This window comes from Hemibagrus wyckioides, linkage group LG28 (assembly GCF_019097595.1).
Source record: "Hemibagrus wyckioides isolate EC202008001 linkage group LG28, SWU_Hwy_1.0, whole genome shotgun sequence".
NCBI lineage: Eukaryota > Metazoa > Chordata > Actinopteri > Siluriformes > Bagridae > Hemibagrus > Hemibagrus wyckioides.
Genome location: NC_080737.1, coordinates 12,565,240 through 12,579,523, shown reverse-complemented (window position 1 = coordinate 12,579,523; position 14,284 = coordinate 12,565,240). Strand labels below are relative to the sequence as shown.

At 39.3% G+C, this 14,284-nt stretch overlaps 1 protein-coding gene across 4 annotated transcripts in view; it reads left to right on the top strand.

Moving 5' to 3' along the window:
• The window catches only part of spns3 (SPNS lysolipid transporter 3, sphingosine-1-phosphate (putative)), an 11,927-nt gene extending 10,586 nt beyond the window's left edge, over nt 1–1,341 (top strand). For all 4 annotated transcript variants that reach the window (XM_058383921.1, XM_058383924.1, XM_058383923.1 and 1 more), the window contains one exon: nt 1,143–1,341. In XM_058383921.1, the coding sequence (XP_058239904.1) occupies nt 1,143–1,186 (44 nt within the window). In that variant the 3' untranslated portion in view covers nt 1,187–1,341. The remainder of the gene's footprint in view (nt 1–1,142) is intronic.
• Nucleotides 1,342–14,284: the final 12,943 nt, after the last annotated feature.

Below are 14,284 nucleotides of genomic sequence, written 5' to 3'. Positions count from 1 at the left end.
AGACAGGAGGCAAAGAGGAAGGCCAAAGAGGAGGTATATGGATGGAATAAATGAGGATATGAAGTTAGTGGGTGTAAGTGTTGAGGATGCAGAAGAGAGGGATAGGTGGAGAGAGATGATTCACTGTGGCGACCCCTGAAGGGAGAAGCAGAAAGAAGAAGTGGGCCAAGAAGTGTTGTTCCTGTACTTATATTTCTTCTACACACCATGTCAGGAGACAAACATCATTTGTAGCACTACTATATATATTTTTTTACAATGTTTAGCGTACCCCGTGCCTCGCTCTTGTCTTTGTCAAGCTGGGAAGCCGTGAGCCGTGTGTGCTCTCTAACAGTTTCATTACATTCACAGTTGTGCTTGAAAGACGAACAGAAGGACAGAAATAGCGAGCCAGTGAGAAATGCTGGTATGGAACCGCCGAAAGAGAGCATTGTTCTCATCTTTCCCGTCTTTACATCTCTGTAGAGATTTCTCTCTCGCGAGGCTCGTTTTTTTTAACAGGTCAGCAAAAGGAGAAGAGGTGCACTGATCTCTTTTTTTTAACCTGGTGTCTGTACAGAAATAAGATGTGTAGTGAGGCTTTTGTTCAGCTGAGTGTTATATAGAAAATGAAATAGATAGCGGAAGACACTTTTTTCATTAAAAAAGCACAGCCTTTGACAACTAGAAAGACCGATTTTTAGCTGTGTTATGAAGAATGTCCGTCTATGAATTCATGCGAAGACATGAGACAAAAGACTAAAAGCGCTTTTAAAACAGAAAAAAATAATCAAGACTTTATGGTAAAAATCAATAAAATCAATACTACTAATAATAATCAATATCAATAATTCAATAATCAACACTTATATAGCAACCTAGACGTGTTTTACAGTCTGTACTATAACCACAGGATGTGTAATGTCTTCATCATCATCATCTTCTTCTTCTTCTAAAAGATTGATCAGAAAATAACAGACATGTAGAGAACATGCAAAACTCTCCACAGACAGTAACCCATGCACAGGATGGATCCAGAGACGATGGAGATGATGTGAGACACCAAACAAGCCTTTTCATCACTGACCAACATACAGAGACATTATATGTGATTATAATGTATACAGTATATGATTATAATGATTCTGTTCTGTGTCTTCCAGGAAGAACTCCAGACCAAGCTGAACCTGACACAGAGTCAGCCTGACCAACTGTAGGAGCACACACTCGTGGAGGAAGAGTCAAACTCTTGCAGCTCATAGCCACTGCTCTGTATATAATGCACTGTGATATTCTTTTAATATGTTTTAATAACATTTTTATGGGTGTCTATATGAAGAATAATTGATATGTTTTTTAATAGCACTGGTTTCGGTGTCTATTTCAAGAGCATTTATGTACAGTACAATTATGACAAATGGTACTTTTGGCACTGTCTGGCACTGAACTTTAATTCGCAGAACACACTGTAGCTTACAAACATGGCTGACAGTGCTAACCACACACACACACACACACACACACACACACACACTGTTTAAAAGTGCTCAGTGTATCTTGCCAAGCCTTTTGTCTTTTTATTGCTATATATATATTTTTTTTACACCTTTTTTTTTTTTTTACTGTTTTGTTTATATTCTTGGCTGACCACTTGAATTGCCTTTTTTACTTTGATTCAATAACTGTCTTTTGTAGCTGAATGATTAAATAGTGGATCTGCAATTACATCAGTCTCAGTCTGCATGGTGTGTTACAGTCTACGATACTGTAGTAGCTTTAATCCCACAAACTGTAGCAACAAACCAGGTTCTCAAACTATATTTCATATCCTGAATTAAGAACTTCTGTGACTAGCGGTTCACTCTGGCCGTCAATTATTTAGCATGTATACGGACATGTGTAAGGGGAAAGCTTGAATAACGGGATGCTGTAAATGACTGATGGAGCTTGATGGACTAGGAAACAACCCTAAGTATAAGGTGTGCTCAAACACCACTGATTAAACCTCACTTTTCCGGTTTAGAAATACACACAAGCACACACACAAACACACACACACACACACATCACAATGGTATGCAACAATATCATCAGTTTTGTCCTAACCTGAACCTGATCTGTTGTGAGATGGATCCTGAGATATACAGATAAACAGTACAAACTGGGCTGGACAATACACAGAGACTGAGGGACTGGAACCAGATTATCAAAGATAATAATAATAAAAAAAAAGAGGCTTGGTAACATCAGCAAACACAAAACACAAGCAAACGGAGCAAGCATTTGACTGGTGTGTGTGTGTGTGTGTTTTCCTTTTAAAGTGAGGCTGTGAATGTTGGTGTGATTGCAATCAGATGGGTCTTGTTAAATGTCCAGTGACTGTGAACAGTGAAGTGTGTGTGCTTTCTGGGAAGTGCAGTCCAGTCTTCTTAGGGAGCTGCGTTGATGTGACATGGCCAGAGATAACGCTGTAAATTCCTCAGGCGGTGCGAGAGATGTGTTCTGATAGCGCAAAAATGTAAACCACTGAAGCAATGACAAGTGTTTTAATGGCAAAACACATTTAAAGGGTGCTTCGTTTTAAATGAGATTTGAAATTTAGATCCACCTTGTGTCATTTTGCATCCAAGCTGTGAGTACAATATCTATATGATATCTGGGACACAGTTTCATCAAGGCTCATTTGTGGTTATTTATCATTTCCAGTTTGATCCTGAGCTCAGGTTACTGTCCCTATGGTCTTTTGCGTGTTACCCATGTGTCTATGAGGTTTCCTTCAGGTTCTCTGGTTTCCTCCAACCTCCCAAAAACATGGCAGGAGATGGACCGGCTGCATTAATTTGCGTTTGCAAGTGTAAATATATGTGCAGGAAGAGGTGTCGCATTCATCTAGGGTGAATTCCTGGGATAGGCTTCGGATCCTCCGTGCTTACTGAAGATGAATGAATTTGTCACTGTGTGCTGGCAGAGCTACATGAGTATGTGAGCCAGCTGAAGTAAAAAAAGAAGAAAAGAAAAGAAGAAGCAGCAGCACAGGGCTATTACTCATTTGGTATTAATGAGCTCTGGTCAGGTGAATAATGTGTTTACTGAGAGGAATTTATACAGAGATTTATGCATTTATACAAACTCATGCACCCTAGCAGGCACGTTTCTGTGCTTCCTTCCAGGTTGCAATGCCTTTAGAGGAAGTTTTCAATAAATTTTGCCTGCCTCCAAGATTAGGTCTCCTTCCAAGGTCAATGCAGTGTCCTTGGCTTTTACAGGTAAACAGAGCTCAGATGAGTCATTAAGGCAACATTTTCTTGGCCAATAAACCTTGATTCCTGATGTGAATATTATATGATCATGGGTATCATACATCTGATTATCAGCACTCACCTGCAGACAGACTGAAAGATGAATCACCAACATTATGACCACCTGCCTAATATTGTGTTCGTCCCCCTTTCTCAGCCATAACAGCCCTGACCCTTGAGGCATGGACTCCACTAGATCCCTGAAGGTGTGCTGTAGTATCTGGCACCAAGATGTTAGCAGCAGATCCTTAAAGTTCTGTAAGTTGCAAAGTGAGGCCTCCATGGATAGGACTTGTTTGTCCAGCACATCCCACAGATGCTTGATTGGATTGAGATCTGGGGAATGTGGAGACTAAGTCAACACCTCAAACTCGTTGTTGTGCTCATCAAACCATTCCTGGACCTTTGTGGCACGGCGCATTATCCTGCTGAAAGAGGCCACAGCCATCAGGGAATACTGTTTCCATGAAAGAGTGTACATGGTCTGCAACAACGCTTAGGTAGGTGGGACATGTCAAAGTAACATCCACATGGATGGCAGGACCCAAGGTTTCCCAGCAGAACATTGCCCAAAGCATGACACTGCTTGCACCGGCTTGCCTCCTTCCCATCCTGGTGCCATGTGTTTCATAGGAAAGTGATGCACATGCACCTGGTTATCCACGTGATGTAAAAAAAAATGTGATTCATCAGACCAGGCCACCTTCTTCCGTTGCTCTGTGGTCCAGTTCTGATGCTCACGTGCCCATTGTTGTCGCTTTCGATGGTGCACAGGGGTCAGCATGGGCACCCTGACTGGTCTATGGCTATTCAGCCCCGTATGCAACAAACTGAGATTCACTGTGTATTCTGACACCTTTCTATCAGAACCAGCATTAACTTCTTCAGCAATCTGATCAACAGTTGCTCGTCTGTTGGATCAGATCACACGGGCCAGCCTTCGATCCCCTCATGCATCAATGAGCCTTGGCCGCCCATGACCCTGTCGCCGGTTCACCACTGTTCTTTTCTTGGAGCACTTTTGATAGATACTGACCACTGCAGCCCGGGAACACCCCACAAGAGCTGCAGTTTTGGAGATGCTCTGATCCAGTCGTCTAGCCATCACAATTTGGCCCTTCATCAAACTCGCTCAAATCCTTACACTTGTCCATTTTTCGTGCTTCTAACATCAACTTTGAGGACAAAATGTTCACTTGCTGCCTAATATATCCCACCCACTAACAGGTGCCATGATGAGGAGATCGTCAGTGTTATTCACGTCACCTGTTAGTGATCATAATGTTATGCCTGATCTGTGTACATATTTATTTTTACCTCGTTGCCACTCAACTTTCCCTCAAATGGGAAAACCTCTGTAATGGCAAAATGTCACCACTAGATGGCAGCTCAATGTCACTTTAAGGTCAGCAGCATCCTGCACACAGACACTGGACAGTACAAAGACACAATAAACACAGAAAATGCGGGAATGTTCTTCGTTTACAAACCATTGTAAATACTGATGTGATTCATTTTTTTTGTGTCTTAATGACTTTTTAATGTCTCTCCTTTGCAGGTCTGCACAATCCAGCTCATTAACTCGCCCGATAAAGTCAATTAAAAATCTGTTCTCAGGTTAGTGATAAGATTTTGCACATTATGCAGTTACCTGAAATGAAAAATGGCAGGAAACTGAATGAAAAATGTGAGGTTATGGAGTATAAGGGAGGAATTTTCAAGCGTTTTATTAACGTAAAAATAAATTCTACTGCCTCAGAACAGATGTATATCATGAACATTATTGAAATACGTAAAACCCAACAATATTCTGACTATTTATTAGAAACAGTTTTCTAATATTCCTGACCTTCACATAGACCTTGTTAAGCCTTTACATAGAGCTCAGGTCCAAGTCGACTTTATATTTTATTATTTATTTATTTATATTTATACTTGATTGTGAGTCATCCGGGTTTGGAGTATCCCTTGTGTTTAAAGCTTTGTATTGTTTTGTTCACTATTTGGCAATGTACTCTTTATGGACATATTGACTTTGGGTGGCTGACACAACGAATAATATTTAATTATTATGAATTATTTATTATAAAACTGTTCATACCTGTGGAAGGTAGAAGCAATTACGTCACAAAGGTCATGTGACAGAGTAATTTTTTATTTGCTATGTTTGCACTTTGCTCAAAATGTCATAAAGATACCAAGAGGGTATATACAGTGTACCAAAAGTACACTTTTCTTGCTCAGTAAAGAAAATGAGCAAGCAAAAGTTTCACATTTCACAATAAGTAAAGTTTTTGAATGGTTTCTTCTGACCCAAAAAGAACACAAGGGTTAAATCCATTAAAGTCATGTGATCAGTCAAAAGCTCAATAATTGAATAATGATGTGTTTTGATTTTCTTCAACAATAAATAAGGGATTCTTTGAAAACCACTGATCTAAGAACAAGGTTAATTTCAGGTTCCGTATATTTTTATGCATCTACAGTCAATTTCTTATCAAATTGTCATTCTCTGAATTGGAACGGACTTAATAACCTGGATTTTTATCACTTCTTTTCTGGATGTTGGTGTGTGTTTGATTGTATCTTCGAACCAGTGCATCCCCTGCCCCCAAATCCATACCCTTTAGGTAAGAAAGGCCCAAATGCAGTGTATTAAGTCTCATCAATCCCATCCTGGAGCAAGCTGTCCTCCAAAACTGCATGGAACTGACAGCAGTTCAGGGTCAGCTTGTCATCATACGCGACTCAACACCTAAAGCTATTTCAACGGAAACCTGAAAAATTCAAGAGCAAGGTTTAGGATTAGCTCTCAGGCCAAACCCATATCAAGTGAGACATTAATCGTTGTTTTCGACTGACTCAGGAAACAGGTTCCTTTGCTGTTTTGTTCGCTTCAATAGCACAGAATATTTTCTTCTTTATGTAACCCATCAGTCCATTGTTCTAGTCTTTAAGTTTCCTCCAAACATGGCACTCACACTCCATTATGCCAAAAGGTCAAGGTCACCCACTCAAATTCACTTGTTTGTTTGCGTTTCTCTGTAACGCACTTCCACCTCTTCTCTCCATCCCGGTTCTTCTCCTTCGCCTGTTTTTCTGACCCAGAATTTTCCGAACGTTCTCACCCAGGGACTGTGAGTAAGAGGATAGCTATGTAACTATTGCCTGCGAACACACTCATGAGCACGCATGTTAAAGATTCCCGGACAACATTCCACTTGGCTAGGAGTTTGACCTGTAATCACAACACAATGGGCATTGTGTACCTCTGCTCTGTCTGAGGACTTTATCTAGACGCTTATGCGTTTCCCTCCTGGACCGGGCAGGAAGCTGTCACAATGGCTAATAAATTCAGAGCACCGATCAATGAAAGGGAGCGAGCCAAGCCAAAGGAGGGAAGAAAAGGACATGGTGAATGTTTATGTAGGAATAGTGTGCATTCCACAAGCACACACGCGAGCATGAACACATACGGAACATACGCGACTACATTCCCAAAAGTTATGCTCATGCCTTAAAATCAAAAGTTTGTGCATTTTGTTCCATAGTGCGCGCATTTGTCTGCTGTCTGTTGTGCATATTTCTACACACTCTGGTGTCTCTGTATTTTAATCAGTTGTTACTATGATGGCTTTGCACTTGAACTACGTTACCCATCATCCCCTACACGCTTCCTTCTCACGTCTCCCAGTCGCCCTCACCTGTGTCCCGATTCACCATAATACAATGGTGCCTTCAAGCCATGTTGGAATTACGGTGCTTAAGAGTTGAACACACATGAACACCAACACAAAGTCGTAATTACGAGTGGGATTTTTTCCGAGTTGGTGGCGTATCAACAAGAAAACATGGTGGAATCTACGGATTTAGTTAAAGTGGAAGGTAAATTTGTTGCGATTATGTATTTGGTTTATGCAGCAAGTTTGTGAAATACAAGCAAATTGGTTAACATGTAAAGACATAGGAGAGAAATGGTTTCATAAATTGATTAAAAGCATAAAATTGCAAAACACACCTGATGCACAGTTTTCTTCGTTCTTTATTTTTTAGAAGTCGAGTTTTAAACACGTTGCTGTAGTTAATTAAGAGAAGGTACACCGAAGTGAGTTAATCGTACCTGATGTCGTAATTACGACTTCCCAACTTATAAATACGAATGCCCCACAGTAGCTTCTTGTGTTTCAGGCTTATTTTTGTCATGATTCTTTTGTTGTTGTTTGTTGCTTCGCCTTCTGCAGCCTTGCTCACAGTCTGTTTCACTATTTTGCTTTATACTCTCGCATTTCTTTCGTTTCTTTTACATTTTTCTGAAATAAATATCTGCCCTGGCATTTGCTGCACTAGCATGATATTATAGCAAAATAATTACCACCTGGATGGTGTGACGGGGCTTGAGATGAAGCAGACGGCTGCTACCACACGAAGAATAAGGTCTTTATTACTTTTTACTTTTTAAGTTTATGTTATAGCAATTATAAACAGTCATTCCTTCAGCTCTCTCTTCCTTTTTTTCTCTTTCGTAAAGTTAATAAGACATAAAAAACGCAGCAAGTGGGAAACGTCAGACCCCTCCATCTTGAAGAGTTCCTTCACTGACACTGATGACTCCTTCCAAAAATGTTCAGAAAATTTACTCACAGTCACACACAATTGATAGAAGCCATTATAGAAACAACAAACTATTATACAACAGTTTGATATTTCCGGTCCAGTAATTTGATTGGTCAAGCAGTATTCCAATTGATCCAGTGGTGTGTCTGTTTTTCCTCTAACCACAGTGGGACATGTTTCTGTGTTTCCATGTAAAATTCACTTCCTAGATTGATGCAGTTACTACAGTTCATGACAGTGACCTTATGAGCAGACATGGCAAATGATACTTTTTGGCTTCACAATTTGTCTGAAAATCGGAAAATCTCTTCAGTTGAACATGAAAAGAAAGAAGGGATGCTAATTTCACCAGAAGTACAAATCAATGTGAGCTAGCTTGCCAACTCCTATAAAGTGAATCTGGCTTCTTTGGGATCTATTTGGGATAGTGGAACGGAACATTTAGCGGAATTGTGTCTGAAATGTCGCTTAATATTAATTTCTCGACCAATCGGATTTGAGAGATTAACAGCACTGGCTACTTAGTGGTGGCCATCATTAGACACATTCTAACAAAGAAAAAAAAAGGAATTTTCAGCATGAACTGTAATTTTCATTTCACACTTCATTCATTCATTTATTTATTCGTTCATTCATCATTTGATCGGTCGAGCAGTGTTCCAATTGCTCCAGAAGTGTACTTATTTTTCCTATAACCACACTGGGACATTTCACTACATGGGTCACTGAACTCATCTGTATTTGCCATGTGTACACAGTAAGAAACACTGACAGCAGATATACAGTGCACCCTGGATGGGATGCCATTCACACTGTAACGAAGCCACTCCACCTCCTGGCATGTTTCGGGAGGTAGCTAGAAACCGGAGAACCCCTGAGGAAAGCCAGGAGAACATATGAAACTCGACTCAGACAGTAACCGGAGCTGTGAGGTAGCAACACTACCTGCTGCACCGCCATGCCGCAGGGATGCTCACACTAATCTGCCAGACGAGTTTATTTTAAGAAACATTTGAGCACTTTCCCTGACGACATAACTGAATACTTGCTTCATGTACTGCACCTGTAGTGCATAACATATAGCGTTTCCATCTACTGATATACAACCGGAAACCCGTTTACTCCGAAGACACTTCATTCATGAGCACTTTCAGTAAACAGTTAAACAACGCCACTATACAGTTTAATGCAACCTCCAAACTTCAACCAAGTCAAGTCAAGAAGCCTTTATTGCTAAACCATATAAAGCTGGTACACGTTTCCTCAGGACCATGGTGCTCCATAAAAAAATACAGTACAATAATAACACTCACATCAATACACTTTAATAAAGAAAGGAGCTTGGGATGAAGTTATACTAGAAGATGGTTTTTTTAAAAAAAAAAGTTTTATCCAATTTTCCAACAATAAAGTAAAAGTCAGGTTATTTTACTCTTTCTCAAATGTTTTGTGGTCTCCACTAGCCATTAGCTATATGACCACTATTCTTCCCTCTGAAATCTACTCCAGCTCTGAAAGATGAATTATACAGATCTGGAGCTTGCTTTATAAATAACTTAAATGTGTATTTTTTATTTAAGTGTAACAACTGGCTTAAGGCAGATTTCCTTTATAAATCTGATGTCAACTAGGATTTTTTAAAATGTAGAAATTCTGCTGCAAAACACTGAAGCATTATTATTATTATTATTATTATTATTATTATTATTATTATTATTTTTAGTTATTTATTTATTTAAAAATGTAAAATTCAAATTCAAAATTTTTTTATTCAAAATTTTAGTTTGTTGTATTTTGATTTATTTATATTTAAATAATTTAGTGGTTAGCTCTGTTGCTTCACAGCAAGAAGGTCCTGGGTTCGAATCCCAGGTTTGAACAGGCAGGGGCCTTTCTGTGTGGAGTTTGCATGTTCTTCCCGTGCCTGCGTGGGTTTACTCCGGTTTCCTCCCACAGTCCAAAAACATGTACATTAGGTTTATTGGTCATTCTAAATTACCCATAGCAGTGAGTGTGTGTGGTTGTCTGTCCATATGTGTGGCCCTGTGATGGACTGGTCACCTGTCCAGGGTGAACCCCTGCCTTTCACCCAATGTGTGCTGGGATAGGCTCCAGAAGACCCCCGTGACCCTCATTAGGAATAAAGCGGGTATGTAAATGAATGTTTGAAAAGGTACTTAAACATTTTATGCTTATATATATATATATATATATATATATATATATATATATATATATATATATATATATATATATATATATATATATATTTATTCCTAATGAGGGTTACGGGTGTCTGCTGGAGCCACACATTGGGTGGGGTATATATATATATATATATATATATATATATATATATATATATACTTTTTTATATTTAATATATATATATATATATTTGGCAGAATGAGTATCAGATAGACTTCCATGACAGCGCTGTTATCAATGTTCCCTCTATAGGGAGGAAGGAGCCACTCCTTGCCTTATCTGCCCTCTGCTGTGGTGGGACGTGACATCACCCGTTGCCAACAGAGAGCCCGCAGGGACACATGGAGGGCTATGACATCATGCTTCTTGTCTATTTACACCACAAAGGGCATAGGTGGAAGTGTGCCAATGCCAACTTCTGTCTCTCTCTCTCTATATATATACAGCCTGAGCTTGGGCTTGTATGTGGGTTAGAAGGCCACAGGGGAGTAAAGCGAGCGAGGGTGTATCATCTGACACCTATATTTTCATTCAAATATAGCTTGGGAGCTGTGCATGAAAATAAAAATAACCCGAAAAAAAAAGAAGCATTCAGGACAATTTTAGCCAGTTGTAACAAATTTAGCCAGTTCTACAATGAACAAGACTTGTGGTTCCCACATTCATCTTATGTAGCACCCATGCTCCTGAATTAAATACGGTTCACACCCCAAGTCTGCTAAGTGTGTAATAAAATATGGAGCGTTATTTATTGTGCAGAGGCACTTGACATATGTGCTGCGTTTCTCATGCACTGCTTCCAGACCTGCTGTGTTGATTAGATGTTTTCACCTTTGTTAATCAAGTGTAGAAGTAACATAACATGCTGAGACAGAAATAAACCCGTGCAAGTTTAGAGCTTTCATCAGGGTCAGCTCTAGACTATTCGTGGGACCTAAGCAAGATTTGCCTAAGCAACTCAGGCTCTCCCACTTGAATGATTCATTTTGGCTCAACACCCCAGTCAGATAAAAAATAAATAAAGAAGGATTTTCTTAGTGATATTTGAACAGGATAAAAACTTCCCACAGCCTTGTTTTTGGAAGCTATAACTTTTACATTCGCTAGACATGAATCCCTCCGTTAAGTGTACAATTACGCGGTGGAAGAAAAAACAGAGCTCACCAAAGCCATGGTGTAATATTACAGAAGTGACAGCAGTGAAACACACCGACAACACACCAAACACCAAATTAGAAAAGTGTTGATGACAATGGACAGCAAAGTACAAGACAATAAACACAACACACCTTATATAACTATTGTAACACACTATTGTTAAAAATAATAGTTTTATTTGATTAGTTGCATGTTATAGGATGTTTTTTTTTTTTTTATCAAATATCTCACTCTATTTAATATATTTATACAATAATAAACAGTGCAAATGTTTGACCCTGTGATCTACGGATGGGGGGGAGAGGAAATAAATTACTTAGCATAATAGTTTTTGCAAGTAGAGCTAGTTCACTTACATAATAAATCCGAAACATTTCCTTCTTCATTTTGCCCTAAGGTAAAGCTCAGCTTATTAGATCCACGACTCAGTAGCACTTTCTTATACACTCAAACTAAATAGTTAAGAAAAAATTTATTTTAAGCTCTAACCACTGGCAACACTTTATGTCTTGATGTTGAGTTTGTTAGCCATACAATGGCTCATGAGGAAGCTGACACTATTTATCTGTAGTTTTTCATAAGTATGTAGGCTTTAACCTAGTCTACTAAGGGCAAATATATTTACAGATAAGTTTATATATTTCATATAAATGGTGATATCAAACCAGAGATGCCCCAAGTGCTTATCCATACCATTCATGCAGTACCTTCTGAGCAGGTTCTACTTAATCCAGTTGTCCCAGTTCAATCCATCAACCCCACAAGTGCTCATTTAACAAGCATCACTCAAGCTAATAAAGTAACTGAACTGCCCTTTAGGTGATGATCCTGATTCTGATTCCCGACGATGCCATAACCGTCTGTGGTTTGGAATCTGATTTGAGTATATCTGTCTCTGTTCTCTGGGTGTTTCTCTGACCCATGATCAGAGTGACCGACGCTGGCCACTTTGTGGTATCGTATGCAGTGCTTACTAAAATGATTGGCACCCTTCATAAAAATGAGCTAAAAATTATAGATAAATAGAATAACACATATAGTATGTAACGTTGTGGGCTTAGACGTATTGGGATATTTGATTTAAAGAGAGATTTCTTTCGAACAAAAAAAGTTCCTGTTTTCATAATTATTGGCACCCTTCGAATGTATTATTTTGCAATACCTGACCTGGAGAGAATAACATTACTGGAGTCTTTCCAGATAATGTCTAACAAGGTTAAATGTTTCTTATTTTTGCACACTAAAAATACTATTTATTATATATTAACTACATTATGTGGCCAAAGGTTTGTGTACACCTGACCATCGCAGCTATAGGTGCTTGTTGAACATAGTATTCCAGATATGCTGTTATAATACCCTCCACTCCTCTGGGAAGGCTTTCCAATAGAATATGAAATATGGCTATGGGGATAGTCACTTTAATTCATTCACGTGGTCAGGGCTCTGTGCAGGCTACACAATGGAGCTTGTTCTGGGCACAGGGGCATTGTCATGTCAAACAGCCCCACATATTGAATGGGTGTGATGATCATGGTGATGGTGTGTATGAATACTTTTGCCCATATAGTGTTACTTGTTATGAGAACAAATAGTTTCCCTTTTTTCTCTCTTAATTTGAGTGTAATGTCTATTTTACGCAATATTTGCTCATTTTTATGAAGGGTAATAATAATAATCTTGGAAGGCAGTGTGTAATATGTAGGCCTGTCACAAGACTGACATAATTATGACCAAAAATATTAATGGTAAATAACTCTGCTAATAAATTTCTTCGATGTTATTATTATAACGTACACCAACCAGGCATAACATTATGACCACCTGCCTAATATTGTGTTGGTCCCCCTTTCGCTGCCAAAACAGCCCTGACCCATCATGTACTGTGTATTCTGACACCTTTCTATCACAGCCAGCATTAACTTCTTCAGCAATCTGAGCAACAGTAGCTCGTCTGTTGGATCGGATCACATGGGCCAGCCTTCTCTCCCCACGTACATCAAATAGCCGTGGCCGCCCATGAGCTTGTCCCATGACCACTTTTGATAGATACTGACCACTGCAGACCGGGAACACCCCACAAGAGCTGCAGTTTTGGAGATGCACTGATCCAGTCGTCTAGCCATCACAATCTGTCCCTCGTCAAACTCGCTCAAATCCTTACGCTTGTCCATTTTTCCTGCTTCTAACACATCAACTTTGAGGACAAAATGTTCACTTGCTGCCTAATATATCCCACCCACTAACAGGTGCCATGATGAGGAGATCATCAGTGTTATTCACTTCACCTCTCTCTACCTGTAATGTTATGTCTGATCATTGTACTTATGGACAGGAGCATAAGGTAGTCGTCACACTCTCACGCCTTAGTAGGTAGGAATTTTCAAGTATTAAAATTGTGAGAAAAGGGGTAAAAAAAACAAACACCACAGCTAGTGAAAGAGGTTCCCCCTCAAAAAGTGAGGTTAAGTCAACAATGGCATGCTAAAAATTGTACTGGATTTCTTTTCTTTAACCACCAAACCCAAGATTTAACCGAATTCTGGAATCCACAAGCTTAAATCATGAACATTGTAGTTAGCTAGTTGGCTGTATTGAAGTTGAAACAAAATATAGCGAGAAACTAGCACATGAGCACATATTTTTGTCTAATGTCCTGCCAAACCTTTGGCAGCAATGTGGACATTTTTCCATATTTTGGTTTCCTTTGCTATGAAATGTAGAAGCTTTGAGCTGAGGTCAGCTTTCCAATCACTCAGACTATGAGCAGCATATATGATTTGTTTATCATTCCAGTACCCAATCATTCTCTCTCTCTCTCTATGCTAGCCATAGACCAGAATACAGGCAAACAGACACAGAGGGTAATTACAAAGATCCCAATGCCTAAAAATACTCTTGACCATAGAGAAGCACCACGATCCAATTACACCAGCCTTCCAGAAAGAGCTTTGGAGAGGTATGTATCTTTGGCTGACATAAATGATGACAACTTGCTTGCTTTTGTTATATTCCACTGATATTTA